Source organism: Somniosus microcephalus, chromosome 34, assembly GCF_052327205.1.
Source record: "Somniosus microcephalus isolate GS21.2 chromosome 34, FLI_Smic_1.0, whole genome shotgun sequence".
Lineage (NCBI taxonomy): Eukaryota > Metazoa > Chordata > Chondrichthyes > Squaliformes > Somniosidae > Somniosus > Somniosus microcephalus.
In genome coordinates this window covers 18,064,982-18,083,187 of record NC_141020.1, presented here as the reverse complement: position 1 = coordinate 18,083,187, position 18,206 = coordinate 18,064,982, and the positions used below count along the sequence as shown (strand labels likewise).

Sequence of the window (18,206 nt, the reverse complement as noted above, 5' to 3'; positions counted from 1 at the left end):
GCATGGACACAAGATTAGCACTGGAAGAACAAAGGGGCAAGTTAGATGAAAGGTTTTCCACATAAAATGGTTACTAGAACATGGAATGCTTTACCACAAGTGGCTACTGAGGCAGGGGCCAACATAATTGAAAAGGGGCCTGGATAGGTATTAAAAAAGGAAGATGGGGGGAAAGGGCAGGGAAATGGAATTAGAGTAGCCAGTTTCAGTTGAAGAGATTCTTTTCCCTTGATTTGTTTGGGGGAAGAAATGTCAGGCTATCCTATCTTGGAGGCTCTGACTGTAATTCTTTTAACTTCCTCAGAAAATGAAGCAGGTTAGGGGATGGGGGAATGAGTGAGGTCATATTGGTGTAAATGATGCACAGAACATCAGAAAGAGTGGACTTGGGTCATATGGTCTTTTCACTCCGCACTATGTCATGTGATTGTGAGATGCACTTCAATGCCTTGTCATTAGACAGAGCACCAGTACAGACCACAAAACAAGATCATGTTACTTATGGATGAGGAAGGTCATTCGGCCCATCTTAATTTAACTATCCAGGAAGCCCCTACAGGGTTCCTCGTGTGGGATCAAAACCATAGATTTGTTTTCAAAGGTAGTGGAAGGGAACAGCCCTGAAATAGTGGACAGGTGAACTACAATCAGACCTTGGGTTGTTTGCCTTTTCTGTTGACCGGGATTTATTTCCTATTTTGAGTTGGTCACTCAGTAACCCCTCCCCAGAGTAATCTGAGCCCACTCACAAACTGCTAGTTATAAACTGGCCTTGGGTGGGTGGGGAAAGCCTTCGAGCAAGTCACTAGCCCAGGTTGTTGGCAGGAAATAATGGTGCAGAACGGCAGGCAGAAGGAGAAAACAAAATGCAAACATGGTCACTTTAAGGGAAAGGTTAGGTTTCTTTCATATCTGCAGAGGGTTGCCCTACCAAACACAGCGGAATCGGTAATAACTTTTAAAAGGGAAGTGGATTGAGGATTTGAAGGATAAATATTTGAAAAATAAACATTTAAAACGGTGTGGAGAAAGGGCGGGGAAATGGGACTAAGTGGATAGCTCTCAGAGCCAGCACGGACTCGGTAGGTAAAATGGTCTCCTTCAGTGCTGCAAAATTCTCTGTTGCTCTTATCATTTTTAGCCAATGTGAGCTGATCAGTTTGTGTTCTGGCTAAAGATTGTTAATTATTTTAGAAAATGTCTTGGGTTGGACACGATAATTTTAGGATCTGCAGTTCTATTTCAAGTGTTACTTATTCGCTGGTTTCTCCTGTTTGATGTTTGTGGGCCTGGAGGTGTGCAAAGGGATTTAAACTAGTGACCTCCAAAACTCCATAGTCCACACTGCTGCTGCCTAGATAAGCAAAAGATTGGACAACCCTGTATTAACCCATCGCACCCTCCGGTCCCCTCAGGCATACAGCTGTAAAGGAAAATCTTGTGACCTCAATGAATACAGCAACTGATGCACTGGTTTAAAAATAAAATGTCTGAGCTTTTTTTAAAAAAATGTTGTTGTGAATTTTGCACTCACTCAATGAGGTGACAATGTTAGGGCTGATTGTTCCTCTCAGTTCTCTCGTTTAAAGCAGATGGTCCTAACATTAGACAATGTGTCATAGCAAGCGGTGACTCGTGGGCCTCCTGAACTGGAAGAACCAGCTCTCCATCCAGTTACACAGAAAAACCACAGGCTCTTCCCCACCACCAACCTGAATTGCACCGTTTCCTGAGCAATGGAACACTTTCCCATTTCAGGCATCCGATGGCCGCATCACACAATCCCTGGTCACAGTTTACAGGGCTACGTTTCCCCTCCCATCTTTCAGATGAGACGTTAAACCGAGATCCTTGTCTGTCCTCTCAGGTGGCTGTGAAAGAGCCCATGGCACAATTTTGAAGGAGAGCAGGGGAGTTCCCTCCAGTGTCCTGGCCAATATTTCTCTCTCTCAACACCTAAAAACAGATTAGCCATTATCACATTGCTGTGCGGAAATTGGCTGCTGCGTTTCCTACATTACGACAGTGACTACACTTCAAAAAGTACTTCATTGGCTGTAAAGTGCTTTGGGATATTGTGAAAGGTGTTCTATAAATGCAAGTCCTTTCTTTCTCCAACATTAGCAAAGCTTCCCCTCTTGCACCAGTGTGACATTCCTTTCCCATTTCTTACAGCACCCTGAGATTAATAATGAGCGCCAAATTAAGAGGTATTTTTGTACTGCGGCCCTTGCCCAATGGGGACAGGGTTGGGACTTATTCCACGTAGGACTCTTGCAGTGAAAGGAGACCATCATTTGTCAGTCTGGGTCGGAATTGAACCCAGGTCCCATGGGCACAGGGTAAAAGCGTTAACCCAGGACTTTCAACGTGTACTAAATCCCTACTTTGCTGCGTAATTTACTTTGCTTAATTCAAACGATTGGATAATTTGAATTTTTAATGCAAATTAAATGACTGAATTAGCAGTAGACTATATGCAAATGATTGGCAATATTGATTAAAGTTCATACACAACCCACTGAGACGACGACAACAGCAACTTGTATTTATATAGCGCCTTTAACGTAGTAAAACGTCTCAAGACACTTCTCAGGAGCGATTATCAAACTAAATTTGACACCAAGCCACATAAGGAGACATTAGGGTAGATGACTAAAAGCTCAGTCAAAGAAGTAGGTTTTAAGGAACGTCTTAAAGGAGGAGAGGGAGGCGGAGAGGTTTAGGGAGGGAATTCCAGAGCTCAGGGCCTTGGCAGCTGAAGGCACGGCCACCAATGGTTGAGCATTTATAATCAGGGAAACTCAAGAGGCCAAAATTAGAGGAGCGCAGATATCTCGGGGGGTTGTGGGGCTGGAGGAGATTATAGAGACGAGACATTTGGACACCGCGCATTATCCCACTACGCCATATAGTCCTCGCTAACTCGAACAGAAAAAAAACAGAGTTCAATGAATGCAGCCATCGACACTAACTTGTTCTTTATGTAATTTCTCTCTTCCCCCCCCAACACAGCATGATGAATGAATGCAATACTGTATGGCGTCGTGTGTTATTGTACAGTGGAGCCTGCATGCTGTCTGGGTTTATATCAATTTCTTGCTGAAGCAAAGTAACCCTCATGCAGCGAGAGGACTTCCAACCCTTTTTCTCTTTCAGGCCAGATATCCTCATCTTACAAAACTTCAGCCAAAGGAGTGAGCAAATAACCACATGGGGTTTGTTTTTAAAAATGAAGTCATGTGTTTTAAATAGGATATTTCAACTCAGACATGATTAATCAGCACAAAGACTCCTTGCACCGTTCTTGTAAACAGTATTAGTTCAGGAATTCACACTGGAATGATTGCCACAGTCTAACACAGCCTCGGTCACTTAAAATACTTCCTTACCTCGCGACCAATTCTTTACTCATCGGTTCAACTTAGGAATTACACAAATTGTGTGATCACATGGCTTTGAAATGTGATTTCATCAGCAGGTTGTCTGTTATAGACAAAAACAGACAGTCTTACATTTTACATTCAGAGGAATTTGACCTTCTGAGGGGCTGGGCACTAGTGTACTGAACGGCTGGGCACTGATATTAGTGCACTGACGGGCTGGGTATTAGAGCACTTAGGAGCCGGGCACTGATATTAGTTTCCTGGCTAAAGGTAGGGCAGCTGGCATAGGCGGTATTTATGCCAAATTCCTAAGAGCTGCTCCAGGCAAGAGCCTTTGAGAACCAGGAACGGTCAGTCCCTCCCTAAATGTACTGCACAATCAGGCTTCGTTCCTTTTTCTCCATTTCCTACATTACTACAGTGACCACACTTCAAAAGTGCTCCGAGACACCCTAGTCCACTCCTCTATCACCCCAAACAGCCCTTCCCCTTCGCCCGGCACCTTCCCGTGCAAGCGGAGGAGATGTAACACCTGCCCCTATACCGCCCCCCTTCCCACTGTCCAGGGCCCCAAACACCCCTTCCAGGTGAAACAGCGATTTACTTGTACTTCTCGCAATCTAGTATACTGTATTCGCTGCTCACGATGCGGTCTTCTCTACATTGGGGAGACCAAACGCAGATTGGGTGACCGCTTTGCGGAACACCTCCGTTCAGTCCGTAAGGGTGACCCCCAGCTTCCGGTCGCCTGTCATTTTAATTCACCGCTCCATTCCCACTCAGACCTCACCGTACTCGGGCTCTTGTATTGTTCCACAGAAGCTCAACGTAAACTCGAGGAACAGCACCTCATCTTCCGATTAGGCACTCTGCAGCCTTCCGGACTCAATATCGAGTTCAACAATTTCAAATCATAACCTCGGCCCCTATTTCATTTTTTCTTGTAATTTTTCCACTCCTTTTCCCCCCCTCCCCCCCTTTCCTTTTGTTTCTCTCTCACACCTGGCAGCTATCTCTTGCCCTGCCAGTACACTTTACACCCAATCTCAGCCTATTACCATCTCATCTAGCTTCTAATACCTTTTATTGTCTCTTTTTTACTTCTTTTGTTTCTTTTATTCTTTTGTCCGATCGCAGCCCTGCCTCCAATCTATCTTTTCTTTCCAGTTTTGAAGAAGGGTTCGACCCGAAACGTCAACTCAAATTTCTGTCCACGGATGTTGCCTGACCTGCTGAGTTTTTCCAGCATTTTCTGTTGTTATTTCAAAAGTGCTTCATTGGCTGCAAAGCGCTTTGGGATGTCCTGAGGTCGTGACAGGCGCTATAGAAATGCAAGTCTTTTCTTTATTTCACCGCACCCACTTCCCGCCCCTTTAGGTAACCACCAACTGCACATAAAATTGCCGTGCTCAATATACTAGTCAATTCTATTAAATGTTAGGTGGAAAATTAGGAGTAAAGGTAGTCCTCCCTTGCTCCTACAATCCATAGACTTTACAAAGCACGCTTGGCATCATCAAATCACTACTTCCTGATTCACCGCATTGTTACTCTTCCCAACCTCCATTTGTTCTGCACTATGGAGTTTCATTTAGGTTCTCAATTGAAAAAGTAAGTGTTCTCTCACTGATTGGTCATCACTGGGCACGTGGCTGGATGCAGTTCTGGTAAACTGCATGGTTTTTAGCCGTTACACTTCAGTACCCCTGCACACAGTTGCGGGTCCCTAAACATTGGCCCTAACAACCTCCAACCAAGCTCTCCATTGGGTACGTTGAATGTGTCCTTACAGGGATTGTGTGTGCACCCCATAATTGGACAAAGAACATCAGAATTCAGAACAGGAGTCGGCCATACGGCCCCTCGAGCCTGCTCCACCATTCAATAAGATCATGGCTGATCTTTGACCTCAACTCCACTTTCCCGCCCGATCCCCATATCCCTTGATTCCCATGGAGTCCGAATACGGGTTTCCCTGTAGCCTGATTTAAACAAAGTGGCAGGTTTTGACACACATATCACATGCCTGGCCTACAGGATGGCCGAATCTCCAGGATTGGCCCTGGAGTCTCCAGGAATTGAAGATTAATATCCAGAACACTGCTGCAAGCCAAGATCAGCCATGATCTTATTGAATGGCAGAGCAGGCTCGAGGGACCGATTGGCCTTCTCCTGCTCCTGTTTCTTATGTTCTTATGTAACACCCGGAGAAAAATCACAGGCTCATTAGAAAAGATTTTTTTTTTTTTACCATTTTCTTTGAACACTTCTGTTTACAAGTCATAAAAATATTGGAGATGGGGGAAAAAGACTGTTTGACTGACAGTCAAGAACCATCCAGTCAGGTAATGAAGAGTCTGTTTGTTTCCCATTTGGCTGTGGGAAGGCGGGGCACTGCGAGGATGGACGTGTCGGGCGACCAATGGCGTGAGTGTGGGGGCGGGGAAGTTGGAAGCAGGAGGTCATGTGATGAAGCCCCCAGGAATACATTCAAGAAGAGTTGGCAAGCCTACCGGCCTACCATCAAAAATAATCAAAGCGTAACAGAATTTAAACTAAATATATGCTATTGCAGTGCAGAAAATGAAGCACTCCCGTTTTGTGGCTCAGTACTGTTTGCTAATCTGTACCAAATCTGTAGACTCTCCCTTCATAGAGAATCACAACTGGCCCTGCAAATACTGGGATCTTCCTGGACCCCCTGTACTCCATTTATACAATCCTACTGCTCAGGAGGAGGCCATTCGGCCCATCGTGCCTGTGCCGGCTCTTTGAAAGGGCTATCCAATTAGTGCCACGCCCCTGCTCTTTCCTCATAGCCCAGCAATTTTTCTTTTCCCTTTTCAATTCCCTTTTGAAAGTTGTTATTGAATCTGCTTCCACCGCCCTTTCAGGCAGTGTTGTAACATATGGGAAATGTGGCAGCCAATTTGCGCACAGCAAGCTCCCATAAACAGGGATGAGGTAATGACCAGATAACCTATTTTAGTGATGCTGATTGAGGGAGAAATGCTGGCACAAAATTGTGCCGTGGGATCTTTTACGTCCACCTGAGAGGGCATACGGGACCTCGATTTAACGTCTCATCGGAAAGACGGCACCTGCGACAGTGCAGCGCTCCCTCAGCACTGCACTGGGGGTGTCAGCCTGGATTATGTGCTCAAGTTCCTGGAGTGGTCGGAGAGGACAAATGACAGTGAGAGGGGAGTGTTTTTCCTTTGACTATCCAAGTACAAACAGCCAAAAAAGCAGGCAGTGGCGCCACACACCTAACACTTAATAGCCTCGCTCTGTCGTTGGCTGTTCAAAATTTGGATACAAGTTTCATCTCCCTGTTTATATAATAAAATGCAACGTGGGAGAGAAATCACCTGTTGACCTTTGCGCCACTGACTCGCCTGAATGATGTTCGGAAAATTGTGTTGGAATCTAATTGAAACAAATTCTGATGCACTGTTGCACTGTTGCCTCACAGCGCCAGGGACCCGGGTTCGAATCTGGCCTCGGGTGACTGTCTGTGTGGAGTTTGCACATTCTCCCCGTGTTTGCGTGGGTTTCCTCCGGGTGCTCCGGTTTCCTCCCACAGTCCAAAGATGTGCGGGTTAGGTTGATTGGCTATGATAAAATTGACCCTTAGTGTTAGGGGGATTAAATACGTGGGGTTACGGGGATAGGGTGGGATATGTGTTGGTGTAGGGGTTACGGGGATCGGGTGGGATATGTGTCGGTGCAGGCTCGATGGGCCGAAATGGCCTCTATCTGCACTGTGGGGTTTCTGTGATTTCTGTGATTTCTGTGAAGAACATTTTTTTAACGTGATTCTGTGACTCGAAGCTGTAGGTGTTGCTGCTAATATGTGGCTCAGTTACATCGTTTGTCTGTCTGGACTCGTAAAGAAACTCTCATCCTGGGAGTGCCAGGCAACATTCTGCCCTGCCCAATTGTAGAACATAAGAACATAAGAGGTAGGAGCAGGAGTAGGTCATTCGGCCCCTCGAGCCTGCTCCGCCATTCAATAAGATCATGGCTGATCTGATCTTGGCCTCAACTCCACTTCCCTGCCCGCTCCCCATAACCCTTGACTCCCTTATCGTTCAAAAATCTGTCTATCTCCACCTTAAATATATTCAATGACCCAGCCTCCACAGCTCTCTGAGGAAGAGAATTCCACAGATTCACGACCCTCTGAGAGAAGAAATTCCTCCTCATCTCCATTTTAAATGGGCGACTCCATAATCTGAAACTATGCCCCCGAGTTCTAGATTTCCCCACGAGGGGAAACATCCTCTCTGCATCTACCTTGTCGAGCCCCCTCAGTATCTTATGTTTCAATAAGATTCCCTCTCATTCTTCTAAACTCCAATGAGTATAGGCCCAACCTGCTCAACCTTTCTTCATAAGACAACCCCTTCATCTCTGGAATCAACCTCGTGAACCTTCTCTGAACTGCCTCCAATGCAAGTACTGTATATCCCTCCTTAAATAAGGAGGCCAAAACTATACACAGTACTCCAAGTGTGGTCTCACCAATACCCTGTACAGTTGTAGCAGGACTTCCCTACTTTTATACTCCATCCCCCTTGCAATAAAGGCCAACATTCCATTTGCCTTCCTGATTACTTGCCGTACCTGCATGCTTTTTGTGTTTCATGTACAAGGACCCCCAGATCCCTCTGTACTGCAGCATTTTGTAATCTCTCTCCATTTAAATAATAATTTGCTTTTTTATTTTTCTTACCGAAGTGGATAACCTGACACTTTCTCACATTATACTCCATCTGCCAAATGTTTGCCCACTCACCTAACCTATCTATATCCCTTTGCAGATTCTTTGTGTCCTCTTCACAACTTGCTTTCCCACCTATCTTTGTATCATCAGCAAATTTGGTTACATTTCACTCGGTCCCTTCATCCAAGTCATTAATATAGATTGTAAATAGTTGAGGCCCCAGCACTGATCCCTGTGGCACCCCACTAGTTACAGTTTGCCAACCGGAAAATGACCCATTTATCCTGACTCTCTGTTTTCTGTTAGTTAGCCAATCCTCTATCCATGTTAATATATTACCCCCAACCCTGTGAGCTCTTATCTTGTGCAGTAACTTTTTATGTGGCACCTTATCGAATGCCTTCTGGAAATCCAAATACACCACATCTACTGGTTCCCCTTTATCCACCCTGCTTGTTACATCCTCAAAGAACTCCAGCAAATTTATCAAACATGATTTCCCTTTCATAAAACCATGCTGACTCTGCTTGACTGTATTATGATTTTCTAAATGCCCTGCTACTATTTCCTTAATAATAGACTCCAGCATTTTCCCAATGACAGATGTTAGGCTAACTGGTCTATAGTTTCCTGCTTTCTGTCTCCCTCCTTTCTTAAATAGGGGCGTTACATTTGCGGTTTTCCAATCCGCTGGGACCTCTCCAGAATCCAGGAAATTTTGGTAGATTGCAACCAATGCATCCACTATCTCTGCAGCCACTTCTTTTAAGACCCTAGGATGCAGGCCATCAGGTCCAGGTGACTTGTACACATTTAGTCCCATTATTTTACCGAGTACTTTTTCTCTAGTGATAGTGATTGTTTTAAGTTCCCCTATCCCTATAGCCCCCTGATTATCTATTATTGGGATGCTTTTAGTGTCTTATACCGTGAAGATCGATACAAAATATTTGTTCAAAGTCTCTGCCATTTCCCTGTTTCCCCATTATTAATTCCCCAGTCTCATCCTCTAAGGGACCAACGTTTACTTTAGCTACTCTCTTCCTTTTTATATACCTGTAGAAGCTCTTACTGTCTGTTTTTATATTTCTTGCTAGTTTACTCTCATAATCTATCTTCTCCCTCTTTATTATTTTTTTAGTCATCCTTTGCTGGTTTCTAAAAATTCCCCAATCATCTGGCCTACCAATAATCTTCGCAACATTATATGCCTTTGTTTTCAATTTGATATCATCCTTTACTTCCTTAGTTAGCCATGGATGGTTCATCCTTCTCTTAGAGCCTTTCCTTCTCACTGGAATATATCTTTGCTGAGAGTTATGAAATATCTCCTTAAATGTCTCCTATTAGAGATCATGAGGGTAACCTGTGTGTGGAGGCGGGAGACATCGGTAGGGTTCTTAATGAATACTTTGCGTCTGTTTTCACAAAGGAGAGGGGCGAAGCAGACATTGCTTTCGGGGGGAGGAGTGTGAAATATTAGATGAAATAAACATAGTGAGAGAAGAAGTATTAAGGGGTTTAGCAGCTTTAAAAGTGGATAAACCCCCAGGCCTGGATGAAATGTATCCCAGGCTGTTAAGCGAAGCAAAAGATAAAATAGCAGAGGCCCTGACCATCATTTTTCAATCCTCTCTGGCTTCAGGTGTGGTGCCAGAGGACTGGAGGTCTGCTAATGTGGTACCCTTGTTTAAAAAGGGAGAAAAGGATAGACTGAGTAATTACAGGCCAGTCAGCCTAACCTCGGTGGTGGGAAAATTATTGGAAAGAATTCTGAAGGACAGGATAAATCTTCATTTAGAAAGACACGGATTAATCAAGTATAGTCAGCATGGACTTGTTAAGGGAAGGTTGTGTCTGAGAAACTTGATTGAATTTTTTGAGGAGGTAACAAGGAGGGTAGATGAGGGTAGTGCGTTTGATGTAGTGTATATGGACTTTAGCAAGGCTTTTGATAAGGTTCTACATGGCAGACTGGTCACGATGTTAAAAGCCCATGGGATCCAGGGCAAAGTGTCACGTTGGATTCAAAACTGGCTCGGAGACAGGAAGCAGAGGGTGATGGTTGATGGGTGTTTTTGTGACTGGAAGGCTGTTTCCAGTGGGGTTCCGCAGGGCTCAGTACTGGGTCCCTTGCTTTTTGTGGTATATATCAACAATCTTGACTTGAATATAGGGGGTATGATTAAGAGGTTTGCAGATGATACTAAAATCGGCTGTGTGGTTGATACTGAAGAAGGAAGCTGTAGACTGCAGGAAGATATCAATAAATTGGTCAGGTGGGCAGAACAGTGGCAAATGGAATTCAATCTGGAGAAGTGTGAGGTAATGCATCTGGGGAGAGCTAACAAGGAAAGGGAATACACATTAAATGGTAGGACACTGAGTAGTGTAGAGGAACAAAGGGACCTTGGAGTGCATGTCCACAGATCCCTGAGGATAGCAGGCCAGGTAGATAAGGTGGTTAAGAAGGCATACGGAATGCTTGCATTTATTAGCCGTGGCATAGAATACAAGGGCAGGGGGTTCAGCTAGAGTACTGTGTGCCGTTCTGGTCACCACATTACAGGAAAGATGTGATTGCACTAGAGAGGGTACAGAGGAGATTTACAAGGATGTTGCTGGGAGTAGAGAATCTTAGCTATGAGGAAAGACTGGATAGGCTGGGTCTGTTTTCCTTGGAACAGAGGAGGCTGAGGGGAGACCTTATTGAGGTGTATAAAATTATGAGGGCCTAGATAAAGTGGATAGAAAGGACCTATTTCCCTTAGCAGAGGGGTCAAAAACCAGGGGGCACAGATTTAAAGTAATTGGGGGAAGGTTTAGAAGGGATTTGAGGGGAAATTTCTTCACCCAGAGGGTTGTGGGGGTCTGGAACTCACTGCCTGAAAGGGTGGTAGAGGCAGGAACACTAACCACATTTAAAAAGTACTTGGATGTGCACTTGGGATGCTGTAACCTGCAGGGCTACAGACCAAGAGCTGGGAAATGGGATTAGGCTGGATAGCTCTTTGTTGGCCGGCACGGACACGATGGGCCGAAATGGCCTCCTTCCGTGCTGTAACTTTCTATGATTCTATGTCTGCCACTGCTTATCTACCGTTTTACCCTTTAATCTATTTTCCCAGTCAACTTTAGCCAACTCTGCCTTCATACCTTTGTAATTGCCTTTATTTAAGTTCAGGACACTGGTTTGAGACCCAACTTTCTCACCCTCAAACTGAATTTGAAATTCTATCATGCTATGATCACTCTTTCCTAGAGGATCCTTTACTATGAGATCATTTATTAATCCTGTCTCATTACACAGTACCAGATCTAAGGTAGCCTGCTCCCTGGTTGATTCCACAACGTATTGTTCTAAGAAACCATCCCGATTACACTCTATGAACTCTTCCTCAAGGCTACCTTGGCCAATTTGATTTGTCCAATCAATGTGAAGATTAAAATCGCCCATGATTATTGCAGTACCTTTCAACAAGCCTCCATTATTTCTTGATTTATGCTCTGTCTGACAGGGTAGCCACTGTTAGGGGGCCTATAGACTACTCCTACCACTGACTTCTTTCCCTTATTATTTCATGTATGCATAAATGTAACTGCTGGAGTGAGGGGAAAATTGTGGTGGATGTGCTCCCCACAAATTGTTTTATTGGCAACAGTTATGCCCCTTCTCCTCTCTGCTGCAATTCCCAGAACTCTGTAATAGAATAGTACAGCACAGAAGGAGGCCATTCAACCCATCGAGTCTGCGCCGGCTCCTTCGAAGAGCAATCCCGTTATTCCCCCTCCCCCGCTCTTTCCCCATATCCCTGCAATTGTTTCTCCTTCAAGTATTTATCCAATTCCCTTTTGAAGGCTACTATTGAATCTGTATCCACCGCCCTATCAGGCAGCGCATTCCAAATCCTAACCACGCATTGCTTAAAAAGTTTTTTCCGCATTTCACCTCTGGTTCTTTTGCCAATCACCTTAAATCTGTACCCTTTGGTTATCAACCCTTCAGCCATTGGAAACAGTTTCTCTTTATTTACTCTATCTAAACCCTTCATGATTTAAACACCCCCCAACTGTATACACGTGGTCACACGACTGGGAGATAGGTCTGCATGTGTCGGTTCCCAGTCTCAGCCGTACTGTGAGCGCAGAGGTGGAATGAAAGCATGGGGAGAGAGGGGGGGAAATTCAGAGGGAAAATGCAACTTCTAGTGGTGGGGAAATGAGGTTTGTTACCTGCCTCCCAGCTGGGCAGTGGTGCATACTGTGGGAGAACCTAGAACTAGGAGTAATCAACTTTAAAATGAAGACAAAAAGACTTGAATTCATGATGAACAGAGTCGAGGTCACAATTCCTGTCAGCTGGGGAACCTCCTGCAGGCTTTTAGTTACAGGAAACTTTTTTTTATCCAGCACGGACGGGACCGATGTGGTGCCGGTTCATCAAAAATTCTGGATAACCAAAAGCTATAGTAAAAGATAGGGAGCTGAGAGCTCCGTATAAAGCAACAAACCCTGTTGCTTAGCAACAGCTTCAGAACAATGGCCACAAGTTGCAAGCGTCTCTGTAGCTTAGCAACAGCTGCAGCCACACCCTTGCACAGCAACAAATGGAGGAAGACAAGTAATAAAAGTTACCTGAACCTACTCCTGCATTTTGCCGGTAAATCGAAAATTTCCTGTAGATCCACCTTGCTAAGACAAAAATGATTTCTGGTCTTCAATAAAAATTGCTGCAGCTGTTGCTAATTTCTACTGAATAAAAACAACAACTTGCATTTATACAGCGCCTTTTAACATAGTAAAACATCCCACGATACATATAAGCACACAGATAGATCTAAATAAACCAGTTTCTTCTATGTATTCCAAGCTATGCTGAACTTTAAAGAACACTCTTTTCTCCATATTTAAATTCCGTATATTAAGTGAGAGCATTAAAAAAAAACACTACAAATTACTAGTGTTTTTGATGCTGCATCCTGTTATTGCTTCTCTTTCATTCCCCATAAATTCCAAACAAGCCTCCACATGCTGTTCCTCCTCCCGACATCCTCAGTCTCAGACTAAGGAGTCGGCCATTTAGGACTGAGATGAGGAGGAATTTCTTCACTCAGAGGGTTGTGAATCTTTGGAATTCTCTACCCCAGAGGGCTGTGAATGCTCAGTCGATGAGTATATTCAAGGCTGAGAGCGATAGATTTTTGGACTCTAAGGGAATCAAGGGTTATGGAGATAGTGAGACAATGCCCCCTAGTTCTAGACTCTACAACCAGGGGAAACAGCCTCTCAGTATCTACCCTGTCAGTCCCCCTCAGAATCTTATATGTTTCAATAAGCTCACCTCTCATTCTTCTAAACTCCAGAGAGTATCGGCCCAATCTACTCAATCTCTCCTCATAGAACAACTCTCTCATCCCTGGAATCAATCTAGTGAACCTTCGTTGCACCGCCTCTAAGGCATGTATATCCTTCCTTAGACAACAACAGCAACTTGTATTTATATAGCGCCTTTAACGCTGAAAAACGTCCCAAGGCGCTTCACAGGAGTATTATGAGACAAAAAATTTGACACCGAGCCACATAAGGAGAAATTAGGGGAGATGACCAAAAGCTTGGTCAAAGAGGCAGGTTTTAAGGAGCGTCTTAAAGGAGGAAAGAGAGGTAGAGAGGCGGAGAGGTGTAGGGAGGGAATTCCAGAGCTTAGGGCCCAGGCAACAGAAGGCACGGCCACCAATGGTTGAGCGATTATAATCAGGGATGCTCAAGAGGACAGAATTAGTGGAGCGCAGGTATCTCAGGGGTTTGTGGGGTTGGAGGAGGTTGTTGTTGTTCTTCTTCTTCTTAGGCTTCCACACTAAAAATGAGTTCTCAGGTGACTGATGAGTCCAATGCGGGACCTACAGTCTCTGTCACAGGTGGGGCAGACGTTGGTGGAAGGGGCACGTGGGTGGGGTGCTTGGGTTGACGTGCGCTCCTTGCGCTGTTTGCACTTGGCTTCCGGCGAAGAGACTCGAGGTGTTCAGTGCCTTCCCGGATGCTTCTCCTCCACTTTGTGCGGTCTTGGGCCAGGGATTCCCAGGTGTCAGTGGGGATATTGCATTTTTTCAAGGAGGCTTTGAGGGTGTCTTTGAAGCGTTTCCTCTGCCGACCTGGGACTCTCTTGCCGTGTCGGAGCTCCGAGTAGAGCGCTTGTTTTGGGAGTCCCGTATCAGCCATGCGGACGATTTGGCCCGTCCATCGGAGCTGATCAAGCGTGGGCAAAGCTTCGATGCTCAGCACCATCTCAGCACAACCTCAGCCTGGCATGAGGTTGAAAAGGCCATCCGACAACTGAAGAACAAGGAGGCCTCAGGAGCAGATGGAATCCCCACCGAGGCACTAAAGCATGGCAGAGAAGCACTATTGGCGCGAATACATGAACTCATTTCTCTTATTTGGAAGGAGGAGAGCATACCAGGAGATCTCAGAGACGCCGTAATCGTGACCATCTTCAAGAAAGGTGATAAGTTCGATAGCGGTAATTACAGAGGAGTTTCCCTGCTGTCTGCCACAGGGATCCTCCTCAATCGCCTTCTCCCAGTGGCTGAAGAGCTCCTCCCAGAGTCGCAATGTGGATTCCACCCACTAAGGGGCACAATGGACATGATCTTCACCGCGCGTCAACTACAAGAGAAATGCAGGGAACAGCACCAACCGCTGTACATGGCCTGGAGGAGGTTACAGAGATAGGGAGGGGTGAGGCCATGGAGAGATTTGAAAACAAGGAAGATGAAGTTTAAAATCGAGGCGTTGCTTAACCAGGAGCCAATTTAAGTCAGCGGGCACAGGGATGATGGGTGAACGGGACTTGGTGCGAGTTAGGACATGGGCAGCCGCGTTTTGGACGACCTCGAGTTTACGTAGGGTAGAACGTGGGAGGAGAGCATTGGAATAGTCAAGTCTAGAGGAAAAAAGGCATGGATGAGGGTTTCAGCAGCGGATGAGCAGAGGCGGGGCGGAGATGGGCGATGTTAGACGCTGGAAGAAGTCTTGGAATAATGCAATGGCCGGGATCCTTTACATCCAGACTCATTGCACCAAACCCCAACTCATGCCCCAGGACCTCAAATTTTAGGAACTGTAATGGCCAACACCTTGTGTCAAGGCTCCCACATAAGGAATGGCTACCTGAATACAACTCTGCTCCAGTAAGGAGTTAACCTGTTCAGGGGAAGAGGTAACACGGGGTAAAAAGAAACTTTAAACTTAAAGAAGCAAAGTTACTCTCTCACTTTTGGATTGTCAATAGCGCCCATTGGCTCATTCCCCTGTCAGTCATTCTGCCTTCGCCCAATCAGTATTGCGGTGCTACTCCAGAACGCGGCGCCCAGGACGGGTACCTAAGAATCCGTGCCGGGACACGCGATTGGTTGATTCGCCTGCCAATCACCTCCTCCATCCAATCAACAGTCCTGAATTCCACGGGCGCAGGACAAGAGGGCGGGATTGTCGATGCCGAGCCGGGAGGATTGGTCAATGCGACTGTCAATCACTCCCGCTTCTCCAATCGGCGGCCGCCGATGAAGTTTGAACGGAGTGCGCGCGCTGGGCGGGCAGTTGGAGCGGCCGTTAGAGGCTGGAATTTAAATCTCTGTCAGCGAGTGCGCGAGGCGACGGCGGGCGGCGGCTGAAGTAAATAAATAAACAACAAAAGTTTTTAAAACTCTTTTGAGTGCTGACAGACGGTCGCGCACGCGTCCTCCCGGGGTTTAGTGGTGGTTGTTTTTAAAGTCCTTTTATTAAAAATAAAAGTTTTTCGGCAGTTGGGCCCCCGGGAAGGCACCGGGCTGGGCTAATGGCGACGGCCGGAGAAAGTAGCAGCATCACCAGCCGCATCAGGAACCTGCTGCGCTCGCCGCCGGCACTCAACCTGAGGAGATCCCGAGCGGCGACCAAGGCTGTCACTGACCGGGTAAGCGGGGACTGGGGGGTCAGGGGGTCACAGGTGGGCTAGGGTCAGGGGTCACAGCTGGGCTGGGGTTAGGGGGCCAGTTGGCTGGGGTCAGAGCTGGACTCGGGTCAGGGGTCACAGCTGGACTCAGGTCAGGGGTCACAGAGCTAGGCTAGGGGCAAGTGGGCTGGGTCAGGGGTCACAGCCGGGCTGCAGTCAAGGGCAAGTGGGCTGGGGTCACAGCTGGGCTCAGGTCAGGGGTCACAGAGCTAGGCTCAGAGCAAGTGGGCTGGGTCAGGGGTCACTGAGCTGGTCAGGGGTCGCGGCTGGGCTTGGGTCAGGGCGCAAGTGGGCTGGGTCAGGGGTCACAGCTGGGGTCGGGGATAAGTGGTCCGGGTTCACAGAGCGGAGCAAGCGGGCTGGGTCAGGGGGTCACAGCTGGGGCCAGGGGTCATAGATGGGCTGGCACTTTTTCACATGGTGCCAGGATTGTAACCATTATTATGACTCCACATTAGGAAGGATTAGAGGGGAGTTGAGGAGAACTTTTTTCACCCAGAGGGTGGTGGGGGTTTGGAACTCACTGCCTGAAAGGGTGGTAGAGGCAGAAACCCTCATCACATTTAAAAAGTACTTGGATAGGCACCTGAAGTGCCGTAACCTACAGGGCTCCGGACCAAGAGCGAGAAAGTGGGATTTGGCTGGGTAGTTCTTTTTTGGCCAGCACAGACACAATGGGTCGAATGGCCTCCTTTTATGTTGTAAACTTCTTTGATCACAAGTGATAGAGGGAAATGGAGCTTTAATTTTTAAAATAGTTTGCTTTCATGATACCAGTCATTAGACTTCTAAGTAATTCATGATATGTGAAGCACTTTTGATCTGCTTCTGTGATTAAAAGTTTTATCCCAATGTAGATCTTCTGGATCCCTCTAGGCAGTCTATTCAAATGTTTGACAGGATGTAGTTGAAAGGATCCAGGTGGTTGTACAGACTGGCCATTGGGTATCTTGTTTGCCCGGCTAATAAAGTTGGCCACCTTTCAATTCCCCCCCCCACCCTCCCCTCCCCTCCCCTCCCAGTGAGGGACCATATTTTCAGCAATAAAGAAACAAAAAATACTGAGGAAAAGTTCAGTAGGCCTGGCCTTTTCTGTTTAACAGGTTTAAGATTTTGGTTATTATTTGTCAGAACTGGCAAAGAGTCCATACCCAAAATGTTAACCTGTCTTTTCTGTCCACTGCTGTGGCTGGACCTGCTGTGTAATTTCCAGTTTTTAAAAAACTTATTGCAGTGTTTTTGTAGGCTCCTCATTCCCAAACTGGGCATCACTGGCAAGTTTAATGTAAACAGGATGTTCTTGCACATTAGGTAGTAGGATAAAGCTTGCTCTCTGTAAAGTCAGTCCAAATCTGTGGTAACCCCTCATTAAATACTGTCTCATCTAATTTGCTCATATGAGGACTTGAACTTTCACTGTAGCTGCTGGCAGAAGTTTTTATTCCGCAAGCTTTATTCTTCATAACTTTTTTTTGAGAAATGACGTGACTTTTGAAGCTACTATCACCACACAAGGCTGCAGAATTGAAAGAGCAACATTTACAGTGTTCAAAATGTTGCTCTTTCAATTCTGCAGCCTTGTGCGATGCTATTGGTTTGCAGTGAAATGGTCACATAACTGACCTGATATAAAAATGCTAGGCAGTACACTTGCTTCCTATTTAGACACTTTCTGGAGTAGCTGTCTGTTGTGTGAACATTTCTTTGTATTTTAGTGGTGATACACTGGTGGGAGGGTCGGTAACCAGAGGACACAGATTTAAGATAATTGGCAAAAGAATCGGAGGGGAGATGAGAATTTTTTTATGCCGTTTTATGATCTGGAATGCTCTGCCTGAAAGGTGGAATCAGATTCCATTGTAACTTTCAAATGCAAATTGGACATATACTTGAAAGGCTATGGGGAAAGAGCAAGGGAGTGGGACTAGTTGATGCCTTTCAAAGAGCCGGCATAGGCTTAATGGCCTCCGGTGCTGTATGATTCATGCAGGACAGGAAGACTACATATAAAGTAGGTCTTGAAGTGCTTACCCAAGTTTTGCAGGCACACCAACAAAAATAAGATATCTAATAAGCAATCTTGAGTTCCAAGTATTTGGCA

The 18,206-nt window shown here is 45.9% G+C and overlaps 1 protein-coding gene and 1 long non-coding RNA gene across 3 annotated transcripts in view; one reads left to right on the top strand and one right to left on the bottom strand.

The window, feature by feature from the left end:
* Positions 1 to 15,735, bottom strand: part of LOC147096846 (uncharacterized) — a 34,128-nt gene extending 18,393 nt beyond the window's left edge. The window contains exon 1 of the long non-coding RNA XR_015074564.1: positions 15,387 to 15,735. This is a non-coding gene — a long non-coding RNA (uncharacterized LOC147096846). The remainder of the gene's footprint in view (positions 1 to 15,386) is intronic.
* Positions 15,732 to 18,206, top strand: part of LOC147096844 (mitogen-activated protein kinase-binding protein 1-like) — a 104,049-nt gene continuing 101,574 nt past the window's right edge. For both annotated transcript variants that reach the window (XM_085973531.1, XM_085973530.1), the window contains exon 1: positions 15,732 to 16,066. In XM_085973531.1, the coding sequence (XP_085829657.1) occupies positions 15,950 to 16,066 (117 nt within the window). In that variant the 5' untranslated portion in view covers positions 15,732 to 15,949. The remainder of the gene's footprint in view (positions 16,067 to 18,206) is intronic.